Source organism: Tamandua tetradactyla, chromosome 14 (genome assembly GCF_023851605.1).
Source record: "Tamandua tetradactyla isolate mTamTet1 chromosome 14, mTamTet1.pri, whole genome shotgun sequence".
NCBI classification, from domain to species: Eukaryota; Metazoa; Chordata; class Mammalia; order Pilosa; family Myrmecophagidae; genus Tamandua; species Tamandua tetradactyla.
Genome location: NC_135340.1, coordinates 47,069,261 through 47,088,567, shown reverse-complemented (window position 1 = coordinate 47,088,567; position 19,307 = coordinate 47,069,261). Strand labels below are relative to the sequence as shown.

Sequence of the window (19,307 nt, the reverse complement as noted above, 5' to 3'; positions counted from 1 at the left end):
AATCGAACCCAGGTCTTCAGCATGGAGGTGAGAATTCTGCCACTGAGCCACCATTGCACCACCCCAGGCTTCTTTTTTAACTGCTTTATCACAATATAAAGTGAGGAGTTTGGGGGGAAAAAAGGGAAGGTTGAGTTTCTAAATCAATAATTCTTCAGTTTTAATTGTTCTTTTCACCTTGTTCATTTCTGGACCACTTCTCATACAGCCAAAAGGCATGTGATTTATCTCTTTTTCTGTCTCCCTCAAAGTATGCTCACACACACATACACACCCACAAATAAACACACTCCTTTAGAAAACGTGTACAATGAAGAACTTGGCTGTTTGTTGTACTGAGTTCCTGGGAGATGTCCTCCAAATCTTTGGAATTTCCCATGGAAGGAGTATCTTTTTTTCACCCACGGTGGGCCGAGCATTGAATAGCTTATGCTAATGAGATGACAGGACCAGTCACACCAGCCACACCAGAGTCTTAGGGTGGGGTGGGGGGCAGACCACGCAAGAAAGACCAAACGTGATTGTGGAGATTTGAGCCAAGTCTCAGCCCACCCTTGGGAAGGGAAGGTGGACAAGAGGTTGAGTTCAACGACATGGGCATGCCTGCATAATGAAACCTTAAGAAAAACTCTTGGGCACTGATGCTCCAAAGAGCTTCCATGATCGATAGGAGTCAGGCCTAACTCTAGGTAAAGAGTCAGAATTGTAGTTGGTAGCACAAATTTTTGAAATTACTTTGCAATATGCTACCTTAATATTCCTGAATTTGCTTCATTTTCAAGTACAAGCCCCACTGTCATGAAGTGCCAGGAGGGTGACGTGCTCTGACTCCATGTGCAGAGAGCACAGAAGCTTTGTGTTTGAGGCCTTCCCAGATCTTGTTTTTTATCTCTTATTTTGTTTTCTTCTGATTTGTATCCTTTTGTACTATAATAGCACTTTAATCATAAGTTTCCTTTCCTGGGTTCTGAGTCATTCTCGTGATCCTAAGGAATTAGGGGGAAACTGAATTCATAGCCCTTAACTGTGGAGTCAGGCCTAACTCTAGGTAAAGAGTCAGAATTGTATTGTAGTTGGTAGCACAAATTTTTGAAGTTACTTTGCAATATGCTACCTTAATATTCCTGAATTTGCTTCAAGTACAAGCCCCACTGTCATGAATATTCTAACGATTTGGATAAATCAATCCTTTGGGCTTTAGCTTTAAGTAGTAGGTTCTCTTTGGCGTCCATGAAAATAAGGCAAGGATGTGGCTCTATCGGAGAACAATCTGTGCACTCATTGGTGTTGAATCTAATTTACTCTGTGGAGTTTGCTGTTTAGGAGTGAAGGAAGGTAGAAGGACTAAAATGTGTTCATGTTCCCATCAATGCCTCATCATTAATTTTTTTTTTTTTAATATGCTAACTCCCCGGGGTCACATTTCATCCATTTTCCATCTGAATATCCTGTTATTGCAGCACCATTTGTTGAGTTTTTTTTGTTTGTTTCCTTCCTTTCTTTGATTGTTTGTTTTCCGGTAGTGCATGGGCCGGGAATCAAACCCAGGTCTCCCGCATGGCAGGTAAGAGGTGAACTACCCTTGCACCCCCTCATCATTAATTTTAAAGACTCAGGGTAACTGAGTGGAAGCTGAAGCAATAGGAATGATAACGCCTCAAAGGATGGTGGCTGGGACCTAGGAAGCAATCAATATATGGAAGCTCTTGTTACTGGTTTTGACATTTATTGTTGGGTGTGGACTCGGTAGTTACAGCCTTCTGTTCATGAGATGCAATTACCTGGAACCTGAAACTGTGACCACCCCAGCTAATTAAGCCACCTCAGTAAGGAGCATTCAGGGCTTCATATGTGTTATCCTTGGAAACCAGAATCACCAAGAAAAGACCAAACTTTGTGTTTTAAAAGCTGGCATGAAAAATCTAACTTCCAGAGATTCATCCAGCCAAAATATAATCCTAATGACTAATTACCTTTTCTGCTTTTCCACAACTTTTTTCAATCTCAGGCCACATCTCTTTTAGTGTCTTTTGTCTCCCACCCATGCCTCTTTACAGATATTCTACATACCACCTTCTATGACCAGCAGTATTTAATTTCCTCAAGTGGAATCCCATGGAAACTGCACTTGTTATGAGGAATTGGGCGCCAATTGCTCTCTATTCTCTGATGTTATTCAGCTGCCTTTGAGAAATCTGGTTTAAAGTGCACTGAAAACTGAGAAGTATGGCCAATGGTGGCTTCTAATTTGGTGGAACATAAGAAGCTGCACTTTAAGGCCAGCTTCTTAATGTTCATGCTCTAAATGGGAACTCTGGGGTGACTCAGGTTAATAACATGTAGACACTACCAGGGTAATTCACCTATTTACTGCATTTGGATGTTGCTCCAAAAGTGATACGAAGGGTTGCCAGATTTAGCAAATATATAAAATACAGGATGCCCAGGTAATTTTGAATTTCAGATAAACCCTAAATATTTTTTTAGTATAAGTATATTCCTTGCAATATTTGACAATCTCATGTACTAAAAGTGGAGATGGCAGAGCACTCGGTTTAGTCTCTTAAGTGCATCTCCCAGAATCTGCTTGGGGGATAAAGGATAATTAACCAGACACAACCTCTATACCCTCGGTCTGGCCAACACTCAGCTAGATGGCACCAAAACAGCAATTTTAGATGCTTAAATATTGAAATGCATTCTGGTTGGTAAATAGGCACTGCCTTGCATTTACCCTATACTCATCCCACCCCCTGCCATTCCTCCAAAGAACCCCTGGATCTTCTCACAATTAAACAACTAAAAGAGGAATGCCTGGGTAAACAATGTACCTTATTTACAGTTCCGATTTTAATGTCAATGTCCATTCTGATTCATTGGTGTCCGACTCCCACCAATTATTAATGCTTTTAGATATCACTCCTGCACACTAGTGAGAGGCAACGTGCCCACAGGAAAAGGCTCAGGAGAGTGACATCATGACAATTACAGTGCAAATTGTAGGATTAAAACTGGAAACAGAGCAGGCCTGGTCCAACATTTTAGGCTGATCAAAAACTGCACAGCATTATTCTCCTCCCCTGACCTTAGTGGTTGAAGACCCCAGAGAGAGGATGTCCTTGCTAGTGGGTGCAGAGCCCATTATCAGATTGCAAACTTTTTGTAAAATAGCAGAACTCTTTCCAAACAAAATTTTACTTAGAACATCAATATATAAGACACAAAAGGGCAAAATCATTGCTGTCTGAAGAGGGGAGAAGGGCTTAGAAATGATGAGGAGACTTAGGGCCCAAAATTTGCTGACCTAGAAAATAATCCAAAGAAATTATCCCACTTTTTTAAAAATTACCATAAATAGAAAATTAAGAAACATAAAAGTATAGATAAATTATATATATGCATGTATATAAACACATATATTAACCCAGCTATTAAAAGTTATTTCTAGTACACAAATCATGAAGTAGGACTTTAATGTGGGTGATTTGTATTAAAAGTCTAGAATTATTTATAGATAATCCTGCTTCTAGACATATTGAGGAAATAATCCTAAATATTGCAACAAAAAAGGGTATAGACAAAATTATATATATGGGGCAGTGCAACAGTGGCTCAATGGCAGAATTCTTGCCTGCCATGCCAGAGACCCAGGTTCAATTCCCAGAGCCTGCCAATGCCAAATATATACATATATATATATATATATGTGGCAGCACCATTTAAGATGGTGATAAATTAGACATGACTTCAACATCCTATGATATAGAAATGACCAAATAAATTTTGTCATATCATTTAATGGAATATTTACAATCACTTCAAATATATCTATAAAGTATTTGTAAGAGCATGGATAAAGAATGTAAGAATAATTGGTAAAAGTCAAAGAAAAAAAGAAGAGAAAAAAATAAAAGGATATAAAACCTAGCATGCTTACTACCTATGTTTAAATAAAATCCCTCAAGGAAAAGTAATCATACCTGTGGAAAAAAAATCTACCAACTGTTAATAGTTATCCTTGGCTGCTGGAGACTCTGATTTATTGGTTGTTTTTTTTTTCAATTTAACTATATATTCCAAATTTTCTATAGTGATTATGTATGATTTTTATAATAAAGTAAAAATTAAGAAAAAGTTTATTCACAGGGGAGAAAGAAAACCAGAAATACATTGTTTAGCATATGTCCAACGTCCAGAAACACAGAAACAGGGAATAAAAAAACACGAAACACAGAAGAAAAAGAAAGTCTTTCAAAATCCTTTTCAGCAGTTCCACTTCTCTAGGCCTGTTTGCAGCAAGTTCAAATTAAAGTAATTTGACCAGTAGATGTCACTGTTACACTTCTTTGAGCACATCTCTCAAGGTGCACTTTTTTTTTTTTAGGTCAGGAGAATGAAAACTAAAATTTTGCAAATATCCATATCATCTCTTCCCTGAAGGATTGTAGATTTGCCATTGTTCAGATTCGTTCTAAGCTTCCTTTTATAATATCTAGGATATCAAACACTTCTCTAAAAATGATATACAGTGACTATGTTTTTGTGCTTATGAAAAGTTAAGGTTCTCCTGCTTTGGGTGACTTGAGGAAACTGTCATCCCTAGGAACATCACAGACCTAACTCACATTGCCAAACACATAGGCTGGAAAGTAATTAATTGGAAGGCATTAAAAGAAATCAGGGACATGTGTGCTTCTTGGACTCTTATGCTCAATTCGCACACCCCCACCCCCACCCCATTTCTGACAGAAAAGTGAATATAAAGACAAGTGGTGAAAATTGAGAGTCTGCTTAATCCCATTAGGGCATCTACATGTGAAAGTAGCTAAAACCCATCTTTATGTAGGGTAGTCAATGCTTCTGGGGCAGTAAACACATTACTGAAGGAGAAAGAAGGCTGTGTTTTTAAAACGCCATCCTAAATTCAGCAGATTTCCTACAGATATGTTCACTTGTTACTTAAGCAGCCAAAAAGAAAGTCTTCTGAATGCGTAAAGAAGACAGGCTATTTAGATTTCACTTGAGAATCCAAAGCACATCAATCAGCTGACACATCTTCACAAATTTTTACTAAAATGATATGAAGAGGTAACGAGCAGCAATGGGTAACTCGGACGATGAGGTTTAGGCAGCAGAGTTGATGTGAGTGGAGTACTCAGAAAACACCCAGATAAAATACAAACAAAATCACTTTCTAGTACACAAATTTCAAACGATTAAGCAACATCTGTCTTCTGCAAATTATTCCTTTTTAAAACAATGACCCACACACAAAATGCAGCTTTAGCAGCTTTACATATACAGATTTACATTAAATGAGCCTCTGCTGACTGCAAAGAATCACAACAAAAAAGCAAAGATTGCTACTTACAGGGAGATCCAGGAATAGTTCACTTCTGTTTGGCTTCTCTCTCTCCTCGTGGAGCAGAAATGGACAGGACGGTCCTGCTCTATAGCCCAGGACCCATACACCTCCATCCCTACTGGGAAGGTCTTTAGTTGCTGTTTGCTCACTGTGGCAGTCCCGGGGAAAGCCCTCAGACGAGAAGCCTAAACAAACACACAGAGGGCCATCAGTGACACAATATCTGGAAAAATACCAAGGCCCTACACGGACCTCTTCATACTAACTCTTACTTCCCTTTCTAAGTTATATTTTTAGACTTTGCTTTTCTCCCAAAGTACTTCTCTCAATCATTCTTTCTGGATCACATTAGTGAAGAATTAAAACATATGTCCTCATTCCCAGTTTTAGCAGACAGGTCTATTAGCTATACTCCATGCTTCCTATTCTGGTTTACCAAGCCAGGCTGCACAGACCATTCTCATTAAGACTCCTGGTAGGAGCTGGGGTCGGAAGTCAGTAGGCCTGGGTTTTTGGCTTTACTAGCAAATGAGATCATGGCAGCCAAGTCACCAATGTGTGCATTCTTCAAGGGCAGGACCTGTGCTTTGTGCATCTTGATTTCTGGGGACAGAATCTTCGTGTACAGAAGACATTAGGCCCTTGGTCAGCTGAATGAGTGAGCACTGTGAGTAAACTATTTGGGACACAAAATTTTCTAATCTCCAGATTGAAGATAAAGAGCTAGCTCATTCTAACCTAAACAGTCTTAGGATGATAATAACTGACTTTGTGCCAAACACTTGTCTTAGCTCTAGTTTTCAATTTTTTAAATAACCCCCCAGAGTAGGTATCATTAGCGGTCCCATTTTACATGGGGGAACTGAAGTGCAAAGAGGTTAAGCATTTTGCTCGGGATCATAAAGTCAATAAATAGTGAAGCTGGGATCTGACCTAGGCAGGAGGCCCCAGAGGCCAGGCTTTTCATGACTACATCACACAGGCTGGCATGCCTCGAGATGGCAACTAAAGGACTTCATGGTCAAATAAGTGTGAGAAAAGCTGCATGGTTAAGAACCACAATCCATGTCACTATTAAAGACTTTGAGACGTCCTTTTGTGAAGAAACCTACCTCCATATAATAGTGTTTTTCAAACTTATTTGACCACAGAAGCCACTTTTCAAGGGACACTTATTAACATGCTGCAGGTCACAAATATTCCACTGGAACATAATTTGGAGAACATTAGATTACATCATCTCTAAAGTTCCATATAGCTCTCAAATTCCTAGTCCTCTTTTAATTCCTAGTAAGCAAACTTGGCAAAATATTAAGCAACTAGGAAGAAGTTAAGAGTTTAGGCTCAGTGTGCGTTTGCAATAGAGATCACTGTTGGATATATGACAGGGTGTTTATTACACATAATCCCTGTAATAGCATTTCTTTGGCAGTGGCCCAGAGTTGGCCCAGAGTCGGCCAACTATTTCCACTATGCTGAATATCTGACTTACAAGTAACTTGAGCTGAAAATAAGTCAGCTAACAAAGGGACAGTGGGACAACATGCTTTTCCTTTATATTAGTGTAGCATTTTAGAAGACAGAAAATTTGAAAAGAGCCAAGGTTTTCCTTTTTGTTTGCTTATTCGGTTGGTTGGTTTCTAATCCCACTTTGAAGTGAAAGGCAATGCAAGTCATATTGTCTCTCTAGTTGCCTTCTGGCAAGCTGTCCAAAAACACCTCTGTGCAGCCACTGAGAAAATGAGGTTCCATGTCCACATCTGTCTACTTTTGCCCCTGAAGACATACAGTGTCCAAGAGGTTATAACCAGGTAAAGGCCTGGAGGCCAAATGTATCAGAATGACTTTCCATTTCAGTTGAGTCCCTGTTGACATATGCCCCTTGCTACCTACTACCTCCAGACCGAACACCTACTGGGCTTTTGTTTAGGGCTCCATGTTCTGCTGAGTATTTTCTCCCCTGCTCAGAAGACACAGAAGAGGGCTCATGCCTAAAAGAACCATTGGTTCTACTAAACAACTCCACTTTATCTCATGGTGACCATGAGAGGAAGGTAGTGTGGACCAAGCTTTAATAGATAAAGAAATTAAAGTTTGTACCTTTTAACTTTTTTTTATATGGCTCGCCCACCCCCTCCTAGAATATTTCTGATCATATTTGACAAGAAGAAATAAACCCATATATATATATATAATACTCTCATTATGCTATCTCCTCTTTAGAAATGTATTAATTTATAACCAGATCCCTCAGTTTAAGTCTGTCCCCTTTTCATTTATATTTACACAGACTAATAAAACAATTTAGCACATAATAAATACATCACAAAGAGCACAATGTACAACAAAATACTTCATGTAAAACATCAAATCATCAAAGGCACATTGTCTGGTGAGCAAAACTCCATCATTTAGGTATAAGAGAGTAATAAATTCCCACCACAAGTATGTATGGTCCTTAGATATAAAAACACACAAGTATGCATTTGCATGTACATATGTGGGTGCGTGTACACCACTCATGCACCCTGCAGTGGCTATCTAATGCTGCATTAATGAGGCACGCCACATAATCCAATTCATTCTTTATCCCAAGGAAAGTCCATGTAAATTTTAAGTAGAAACAATGAAAAGTAACTTCACTTTGGAAATGGTTTTAATTTTGAAGAGCCAATTTTTAAGACCTCACGTCTAACCAGACAATATACCTGTGATAGAAACACACAAGGTAAAATCTTGACGTATAATAATTTTGGCAAGACTCATTATGACAGGAAAGGAACTAGGGCAGAAATAAGTAACATAAAGCTGTTATCCTCAAAAGTCTGACAAAGCAGATTAGGACGTAGGACATAGGACATAGGATATATTCACCATGTGAAAGAACAGAACATAAGCTTACAGAATAAATACATAGTAAATTTTTGAAAGTTTTAATAAAACAAGAACACATTTTTTGAACTGTCGTATGTAAAGCATGTGTCTGCATTTGTAGGTATTCTTCAGCTGAATAAATTTAATAGAGAAGAAAACACACTTAGCTGAAATTAGGTAATAAGTATATTCTGTCAAAACAGTCTGATATTTAATTTTGTGATACAGACAGATTTGGGTGTGTTACATTTTCATTGAGTAATTTTATGAAGAACTTAAAAAATTATAAAGGTAATCACATGTCTATCCCTTTCATGTGCAGATTAAAAATAAAATCATTTTTTATTTATTGGTTCCTTTGTTTCTCAAAGACATTTCAACAGCTTGACCACATACATACACAGGTTAATTATGCAGCTGACTTTGTTAATGCAACATACAGCACAGTCACAGGAGAGGTAGGGTGACTTACCTTGGGACCACTTTGAAAGTCTGTGCTTTTCCCAACCATTCAACTGATGCGCTGTACTTCCTGATGCTAACCTATAACATCAGACTGGGGTTTTGCTGTCAATTATCAAAATAATGGAAGCAGACAGAAAGGAAAGATAATATGCCATTTAAAACTGGAGGTTGTCTCTAAAGCTCAGCTTTCCAAAATGGAATCTGTCTCTGTCCCTTTGGTGCACTGGATTACTGTTCACACTTCTTCACTTTTTCGCATAATGATTTTGCACCCAAAGTCTTTCCATTTGCCTTTGTAGCTCCTTCTACTTGTCTATTTCCCATGCCCCATGGATGTTGGGCCCTGCCATGTGGCTTGCCTTGACCAACTGAATGTGGGCAACGTGACAGTGTGTCACGGCTGAATCAAGGTTTAAGAGGTGTTGTGTGTTTTCACCCCTCAGTTTGTGCTTCTGCCATCAAATCACCATGAGAAAAGCATGTCCTAGGTTGCCTGGAATTAGTCACATGGAACAGACCCAAACACAATCCTGCAGCCTGGAGCCAAGCTGAGATGAACCCAGATAAGATCAAGTGAATCTCAGCCAACCCACAGATCATTGAAGGAGAACAATAAATATTTGTTGTAAGCCATTGAGATTTTGGGTTTATTTGTCACAGTAACAGTCTAATATACTCTCTATTATCTGCCCTCAGCAGAAGCACTATAACTATGAAATGCTTTAAATATCTTCAGCTGAGAGAGCTTAAAGAACACAGCATTTTCCTTCTGTAATTTGTATTGAAAACAATTATTCAATGTAGAAACTTTCGAAAAATCATCAAGAACTAATGGCATACCCTTTTCCTTATTCATGCCAAAATCCACACATATTTTATTAAAAATAATCTTATTTGCCAGGCATTGCCTTTAATCATCTTATAGAATATATAGTGTCTAAAAAATCCTTTTCCAAGGAGACATTTGTAAATATACTATATAATCAGATCTGGACAAATGTCCCTGAAGAACAAAATTACAGTGCCTTTCAGCCCTTCTCCTCTAATTTTCTCATCATACCAAGCTCACTTGACAGCAATGATGAAGTGGTTATGCCTTTAAAAAGAGATGAGAGAAGGAGGAAAAAAAAAAATCCTCAGCCTGAAATTCTCAAGAGTTTTAGCTCCTATGCTGTAGTTCCCAAGGCCATCCATCAAGTTTGACTTAAAATAAATCCAAAGAGGTGAAATTTTCTCAACCGTGAATATCAGAACTGATATGTTAAGGGAGACAGGCTGTCTTCAGTTATGTTATTCAAACATGTACTTACAACCAAGGGAGACAGCAATCTAGATGTGTAGCTAATGGAAGGTGACACCGTTCGGTATTTGCAGAAAGGATATATGTGCCTGTATGTATAATTATTCATGTCTATATCTGGGAAGACAGAGCTTTGCAAAAGTATAGTCTGATGACTGTTAAATGTCAATTAAAGATCAACACTTGCTGATGCCACTGCTCCCATTTCCATTACCAGTGATGCTCAATTATACTGTGTCACTAAACCAGCTTTATAGGTACAATTCAGAGGAAATATCTCATCTATCCACCACGTCCTCTAACTTTCCCTTCTAGAAATATATGGGGAGAGAACTCATAGGCAAGGACAGACAGATGGGAGGTGTGGAGAGATGGAGAAAGGCTGTTAGTGGATCAGGAAGTAGGAAGGATTTAGGAGTAAGCTATGTCAGTTTGGAAATCTTATGACAAAAGTATCCATATCCATCAAACAAGTGCAATATGGTTGGAATTTCTAAAATTATGTTCAAGTTTAAATAAAAGAAAAGAAAAATTTGAGTTGGAAGGGATTTTGCATATGCCCCACCAACCTGCTTGTTTTATAGCTGACAAAACTGAAATTCTGGAAGATTGTGATCTTTTCAAGATACACAGCTAGTGACAAAGGCAAAACTAAAACCAAGGTTCTAGGGAAAGCTTTTACCTATTTCAGATAGGACATTATTGCTAATCCATAGAATATTGAGGTCAGGGAGTTGAATGGTTCAGAGCCTGGGCATAGGGGGTTGTCAGTGGACTCAAGTCCTGGCTGTGGCATTAACAATTTTTCAACTTTGGTGGAGTTGTCAAATCTCCTTGAGTCTTTATTTTCTTGTCAATAAAAATGAAGACTATGCCTGACACTGAACCCTGCTCAAAACTGTTTTCTTCCAGAAAACTTTTCCTGGGTTAGGGGTGTATGGATTGATGGGGATGAAAGCAAGCCCTTATTTAAGAAACTTGTATACAATGAGGGCATATTACCATCACATACTCATTCATATTAAGCATTGTTTTTAGTCAAAGAAGATAAAGCAAAAAATATTTAAGTTCATAAGGATTCACCATAGCTCTCCAATGCAGCAAATCCCAAATCTGTCAAGCCCTAAAAATAGATTTCACATCATCAGATGCAATAGCTCCAAGAAGTGACTGATCATCCCTGAAAACGGCAACTCCTCAGAGTCCTTCATAGGTACTCTATGACACGTCTTCTCTAAAGATGAGGCTAGAGCCATGAATGCAATTATTCATAGGCATCATTTTCAATGAAATAGCATTTTTACAATATGTAAATAAATACTGTTATTACTATTATAGTAAATTCTATTATTTTCCTCATTGATCTCCTTCCAGGTCTTCTTCTGTGAAGAACACAGATGAAGATTAAATTACTCAAATATTACTCAAAAATTACTCAACAGGAAAGTCATTTTGTCTACAGTTACACTGAATATTTTAACATTCGAATAATAAGGGCATATATTTAAAGTAGCAAAAATGATGCTTCAGAACGGATGGAAGGTAGGAGCAGGTGGATCCAGGTAAGTTTTGGTGCACAAAAGATCGGAAAGGATCAATTTTCATAGGTTATAGGGTTCACTGTAACAGTAAACAGAATGGGCCTTTGCTCATTCTCAGATAATAAAAAACTAAGGAAATCCGATGTTGACACTTCAAATGTCTAAGCTATAAAACATTTTTGCTATGTTTGGCAATAAGCAATATACTTGCTTATTAACAAAAAATATTAAAGAAGAACTAACAAGATTATAGAAAATAGATCATACAATATCTTTCAAGAGAAGGAAAAGGGAAATGCTAGTATATTTCAGCTATTTCATGTAGACCACTTTTCAGTTATAGTCAACTCCTAATGCCCCAAAGGTATGTTTGTAGATATTCTGCCAAGAAAAGAATACAAGTTTCATCTTGGATGCCATGCTATTGATTATGAATGACTAGGACACAATCTTGAAAAGAATTCTGAGGCTATGTTCAAGTTCAGTGGGAAAGTGTCTTGTCTCTTAGCAATATCTTCTCGGGCACAAGGAGGAAAAGAGATGGTGTGTGTGCCCTGATTCTGCTACCCTTTGACTAAGCCCCTCTCTTTAATTTTTGCCTGCTCACTCTTTGGCAGTTCTGACTCACTGTTATCTTCGTAGGTTTAACAAGAAAACCAGAGATATGACATTCAGTCAAACAACCTGACTAAATAATTATTGCTTTGTTAAAAAGTTTTCATAGAGGAAAAAAAACACTTAAGGCTAAAGGATATGCTGAAATAATCCTTGGGTATGAATTATCTATATATTTCTTATCCCCATGAAGACAGACAGAGAGAGAGGAGATAATGGCATATAAGAGAGAAGAAAATAAATTTAACAATCTGTTTGTAATATTCTTCAACAAAAAGTTTAAATTATGAGATTATGAGAATAAGATGTAGAAGATGATTGAAGAGTCTTTGTCTTTGGTAAGGCATTACTTTTATTTTCTGATTCCCTAAATCTGTTGTTGAATTATTAGGCAAGTACAGGCCTAGAAAAACTGAAGATAGAGAGAGAAAGGGAAAAAAGTGAAAGGATTTTGAAATGGCCACCTTAAAACAAAAACCTCCCAATCAGCTAAAGTCCTCTCCACACTCTTAAGAAAGGTCAACTGATAGCCCTTGACTCCTGAAATGTAACTATATCCCATTCCTCTTTTGATGTTCTCACCGAGAAGGATTTAACTGCCCTTTCATTGATTCATTAGATGGTCACTTCAAAGTGATCCCACAGAGACAGCATTTGCCCAAACAACCCCCCTGTCTCAGTAAATCCAGACAAAATCCAAAAAGCAATCCATCCTACATCTCACACATTATTGTCTTTGGCCTCTGTCAGTGACCTCAGCCTACAAAATTGATGATCACTCTGCCTCTCAATATGAATTCTTCAAATGGTCAATCAGTTTCTAGGACAGAGAAAGAATCATTCAGTCTAATACTGAAATTTTCCTGAGACCCATGATTAGCCAAAGAAGAAATCAAACAATGTAGCAAGCTTGTCATAACTTCACCATTTACAATTCGTTTCTTCCCCTCAAAGTCAAAGAGGGAATAATCCAAACTCCATCTAGAGTGTACATTGACTCCATTCAAGGAGAACATGAGTACTCAGCTTAGTAGAAAATAATATTGATACTTTATTAAATTAACAAATGTCTTTAACATGTAAAAAAGATTTATGAAGTTCTTGTGCAAGGACCATGTACAAATCCATGATAGTTTCTATATTTTTGCTAAGACCTTAACAGATAAATTGTCATAGAGTAAATAAGATTTAAGTGACCAATGAGTGTGGAGAAATGTTCAGTATCATTAATATTGAAAGAAATGCAAGCTAAAATAGCAATAAAATATAAGATTCCTCCATCAAATCAGAAAGAATAAAACCATGAAAATATGCAATGTTGGTAACACAGCAGTAAAATAGGCACTCTGCTCTTTGAAAGAAGGACAGTGTCCATAACATTTATTAACTTAGTCCCAGTACTTCACACAGTGCCTGGAACATAGGAAGTTTCCATTAAATATTTCTTGAATAAATAAATAATAAGTGCATGAACACTCTACTGCTAGGAATATACTGAATAAACTTTGGAGAAACAAGATGATAATATATATTAAAAGCCAGATAATGGCCATACTTTTGACAATGCAATTGTTCTCCAAGGAATCTACCATGAAGAAATTCTCTAAAAATGCAAATATCCTGTGCAAAGATGTTTACCACATTATTAAAACACTGAAAAATTATAACAAGTCAATTGTCAAAAATTAGGTAAACAATGGCACATGATGGCCCATTCTCTGTGCAGAATAGTTCACAATAATTAAAATAATATTCAGGAAAGTTTGATATCATGAAAAAATGCTTAAAAAAGGTAAGCCAAAAGAACTTTATATATCAAACAAAGGTAGTTTTTTTTTCAAGCATAGTAAAAAGGTAACTTAAATTCGGTGTAGGAATTTTCTGTTTAAGTGCACATCAAAAAGGCATTTTGATGATGAACAAGTCTAAATTAGCACGTCTTTAATAACAAAATTTATTAAATCTCAATTAAAATCCTTCCACTCTTTTGGCTATTTTCTCTGGGCTATTAGTGAAAATAGGGACAATTTGTTGATATTTTCGGTAACATACTTTCCTACATTAAGATATTTTTTAATGCTGTGGCAGGCAGTATATTTTTATTGACCTTAATGAAGGTCTAGAAACAAGACCTTTATATATTTTAAAGTTGTCTTTTTGTATGGTACCTAAAATGATAATTATTCTGAGTAAATGAGGTAATACTTTTGAGTAAGTGCTGTATAATTATAAAGTGCTATTCAAATGCTAGTTTTACTTTTTTATGGCACTACATTTTTGACTTGATGTTTGTTTCTGATGGCACATTTCTCTCACAGTCTACGAGCTGTTTCATGTTTTCTGTTTCCCATAGTGCTTTGCATATATCCTCTACATACTATATTGACCTTGTTTTTTAATATAATGTTGTAAAGGCTTTCAATCCTACACAGATCATTTAAAATATGAAAAAAAAAATGTAAAGGGCCCTTTGAAGTGAAGGTCAAAATCACAATGATATATCACTTCACACCAACTGGGATGGCTATAAACAACAAGGCAGACAATACCAACAGTGGGGAGGATAATCCATGCTCGCCAACAACGTGGCAAAATCAGAAGCCACAGACACTACTGGTGGGGCAGTAAATGGTTCAGGTGCTGTGACATACAATCTGGTAGTTCCTCGGAAGATTAAACATAGAATTAACACACCGCCCAGCACCTAGGTAGGTACTTGTAAGAAATAAAAACAAATGTCCATAAAAACTTTACACACTAATGTTCATAGCAGCATTATTCACAATACCCAAAAAAATGGAAACAGCCCAAATGTCCATCAACTTATGAATGGATAAATAAAATGTGCTATATATTATCTGGAAATAAAACAGAGCCACAACTTGGACGGAATTTAGAAAAATTTTGTTAAATGAAAGAAAGCTAGTCACAGAAGGCTACATATTGAATGACTCCATTGTATAAAATATCCAAGACAGACGTGTCTATAGAGACCGAAAGTAGATTAGAGGGTACCTAGGGCAGTGGGGTACTGGGTCAAAATGGGGAGCATTGCTAATGGTTACAGAGTTTATTGTGGAGGTGATGAAAAGGCTCTAAAATCAATTGTAGTGAGGCTGTACACTCTTTGAATATCCTGAAAAATTCTTTGAATATCAAAAGGGTGAATTTCATGATAGATGTATTATATCTCAACAAAACTGTTTTTTTTAAAAAAGACCCTATGAGTTCCTTTATTATACCAATTGGTGGTATTACATATTAGTGTAAAATTTTGAATAAAACTGTGGTTCTAACAAGATATTCATATCTTTTTAGCCACTTGTATTTCTAAAAATTTACTTTAAAGAAATGATTTAATGGAAAAAGAAAAAGCTATGTGAATAAAGAGCATTTTCTATTAGTCTCAACTTGAAAAAAATTTAAATGTCCAAAGAATAGCTTGATCTACATACACAGGTTTATCTGCATGATAAAATATTATTACCTATAACATTTTAAAACTATAAGAAGTTTGTGTAGAAACAGAAAAAGTCTGAAATAATTTTAGGGCAGTAAACAGAATATAAAATTGACTAACCTGAGCAACTTGACAACACATATGTTTACGAAAAGACATGAGGAGATTCAGATTATGGAAGATTTTTATTGCTGTCTTTTTGTTTTCTGCAGTAGTTTTCTTATATAATCCCTTTAATTAAAAAAATATCTAAATTGTTATTGTGCCATTAAACCAGCAGTAAGCACAGGAATCCAATAAAATTAAAAGGTTCCTTGGAGACGCCTAATGAAAGATCATTGGGTTCATGTGGGGAAGAATTTCAGCCATCAGCATTTAACTTAAACTCGATCACAAAAAGCACTCTGGTGATTTTAGAGGCAATGAAGGAGTTACAAAAACTCCAGCACATTGAGTGACTGGCACATCTTCTCCTTATAAATCTAGTCATTTTTTACCAGAATTTATCAAGTGTCTGGTAACAATCATTGCTGCTCAGTTAACAGAAGTTTAAGATGTTGTCCCTGTTCTCCAATAGCTCACAATTAAGTAATAGCATCAGGTTTGTGTGTACAGTTACCGCAAACATGGTTTGCGGAGTGATGTGTGGAGGGATGAGTGGAGAGGGCAAGAAGTGAAGGGCATACGCGCAGAGTCATGCAAATCATGAGACCTACAGCTACTGTGTTTATACTGTCAGAAAGGTTTAGCTGCTGGGTCACAGATGGCCTCAGCAATGCTGGGGTGCAAGGCATGAGCTGAAGGCAGAGGGATGAAAAAGAACCTTTGCTATTAGGCACAGTGGAAATAGAGCACATATCTTCCCTATTTTCTTCAAAGAATGTGGAGGGTATGAGGGAACCAAATATTTATAGGTAAAGTACAATCAACAGGTTTAACATGTCAAGTCATCTATTTCTATATATGTTACGTTTCAAACGTCTGCTGTTGCTTGAATGCCTCACTCTCAAACCTTGACTTCTGCATTGTTTTAATGGTTTATAAACTTCCTGAAATATTCTTCCCCAAAGGGCTACTGGGTCTTTGACATGAATTCCCTTCAGGTAGGGATTAAAGACAGTGAGACTTTCCGTGTATTTGACTATGACTAGGCATATTCCAAACCATACTATCTATGGTTTTTGAACTACCAGGCCTCTTATTCTATTAATTAGTATAGTTGATGAAAATGAGGTAAAACTATAAAGCCAGTAAAATTGGTTTTAAGAGGCTCCTATCTACTCTTTTAAAAATTTATTATTTTATTCTTCAGTATAAAAGTAGAATTTCCTCATTACTTGAAAATGTGTATGAGTAGAAGAAAAAAAAGTCGGCCATACCCTCAATATTCAGGAATAACTTTTAAAATACTTCAGCGGATTTCACCCCAGTCTTTCTTTCAATGCACAATTTTAGTTGTTGGTCCTGTATTATATCATTATGTAACACAGCTGCGAACATTAAGGTATATACAATTATGCGGTCTTCTTTCTCCAGTGACAGTTTGCTCCTCCAAGAAGCAGAATCCTGCTTCCCTACCTTCAGCCAATACCTGAGTCCCTGCAGAAAACAGATAAATCACCCAGAATCAATACACTAAGGCACCTTCCCCCACAGCTTACCCCACACCGAGTTTAAATTATACCACTGCCTACCTTCTATTATTACTACTCCCCCTTGGATAATAATCCCAGCCACAGTCAAACCCGTATTTACCACATCACTGTGCACATTAGGTACTGGATTTTTAGCATTCCACCTCGGAAGCCAGCACCATGGCCAGGCCAGGTCAGTTCCTCCAGCCCTGATTCATCCCAGCACATGTCCTAATAGTTCAGGTCCCTGAGTTACCACCATACTTCAAAGCAGAGCCTTATTTAATAATAAAACTTGGACTAAGAACTGCTTCCACTGCCTCTTTAATTATTCTCATTATGCTTTTACCCACAAGTGTGGGAAACCAGATAAACAGCCACCTACCTCCTCCTTAGCTCAGGAATTGCCCCAGGCTCAGCTCTCTAAGTTTCAAGTCAAACCTTCTCTCCTCTCAGCTCTCCATGGTCTCCTCATATGGCTTCCTACCTCATGTCTTCTCTTTGCTCAGCTCTGTTCAGAATGCCAACCTGAACCAACTCTGAACCTGCTCTGACCGATGGGAGGCTACTGCCGTGCCTGTCCTTCGTCTCCACGCTCTACAACTGTGGACAGGAGGCACTGCTGCTTCTACCCAGTCCAGATCTAAAAGGGCTCCCTCCTGCCACCTGTGTGTCCAACAAGGAAGACTCGAGTAACCCAGGGCTCTAAGCAAAGCATCCTAAGAGGCTAGCTTCAGGACAAAGACACAGAAGAAATAAGTGACCCCTTTCTGAACATTTAGACTTAAACATAAATATACAGAAGTCATGAAAATGTGAATATTTTCCAAGAGAGGCTTGAACATGCAATGTGTGGTTACCAGATTCCCAGATCCTATCTCTGTTACCTCTGTTCCTTTTCTGGAACAAGTCATTGTTGGCGTAATCATTTGAATCATCCAGCTGCTTGTTTGCGTGCACCACAAGAGCCCCACGCAAATGTGAGTCTCTCCTCATCTCATGACAAAAGCATTTAGGATTTCCTTCTTCTGCCTAATGGCCAGCAATGCTCCTTTCTTGGAGAGAGTCAGTAAACAAAGAGTAATGGCTGCCCGCAATGTCTCACAGGAGCTATAATCTGTATTTCTCTTCACCTTATGAATGTCCACGCCGATGCCCATAAAGTACTATCATTAGAACATTGACAATGATCCCACATTAGCTGATAAACATAACAAGACCTTTGACTTTCAGAAATTATCTTTTTAGTTCCTTATTTTGCACATCTGGGTTTGACTAAAAAAAATGTAAATGTCTCCATAGCTACTGAAAGTTTTAGGGGTCTGGTTGCTGAATAAGACCTTAGAAGATAAACTGTGACCTATCCTCATCTATTAAATTGATGTATAATCCATGTATAAATTTGACAAGCAATATTTACATGGTCATCAGAGCTTCATTTATCCACTTAGTCAAAATATGGATTAACCACCTACTATGCCAGGCACTGAATTATGCAATACAAAGATAAGTAAGACAAGTCCCTGTCTTCAGGAGCCCAGAGTCCCACGGAGAAACTGAAGACGTAAATAAATTCTTACAATGTGCTACAAGGAGAGTACTAAGGAAGTTAAGTACAAAGAAGGCTACCTAAGAGTACTAGAGGGGAGTGGACAGGTAATGCTTGCAGAACCAATCAGGTTTAACTTGGCAAATTAGAAGAAACACGTACACATAAATGAATGTGCGAGTTCAGTTGATGGCATAGGTTTGAATAAGTTTGGAACTTGGGGTGCTTATAGAAGAGGCAGGCAAGAGCCAGGTTGTCAGGGCCCCCATGTACAGCCCTTCTAAAGGAAATGGGATTTCATCCTCAAGTCATAAAAAACATCTTGATTAGGGAGAGACTTGATGTCTTGCCAGTCCTCGTTCCTCTCCCCCCTTTTTAAATGCAGATACTTCTCCACTGAGCTCCTGACATCCAGCTGTGGACAACACCTGCGTCAGGTAATTGTGTGGAATTGCTTACCTGTTTCTTCTAGACCTGTGGATCTTCCTCACGCTTCCTTGACTC

The 19,307-nt window shown here is 37.6% G+C and overlaps 1 protein-coding gene across 12 annotated transcripts in view; it reads right to left on the bottom strand.

The window, feature by feature from the left end:
- Window positions 1-19,307, bottom strand: part of FMN1 (formin 1) — a 439,238-nt gene that overhangs the window by 339,079 nt on the left and 80,852 nt on the right. For 9 of the 12 annotated variants that reach the window (XR_013162317.1, XM_077127364.1, XM_077127363.1 and 6 more), the window contains exons 4-5: window positions 8,712-8,782; window positions 5,372-5,550 (exon numbers count right to left, since the gene is read on the bottom strand). The exons of 1 other annotated variant lie outside the window; for it this stretch is intronic. Coding sequence is in view for 10 of the 11 variants with exons in the window: in XM_077127364.1 (XP_076983479.1) it covers window positions 5,372-5,550; window positions 8,712-8,782 (250 nt within the window). In the remaining variant the exon portion in view is untranslated. Of the gene's footprint in view, window positions 1-5,371; window positions 5,551-8,711; window positions 8,783-19,307 lie in introns of those variants that run through there. 2 more of the 12 variants (XM_077127365.1, XM_077127373.1) reach the window with 2 other exon arrangements.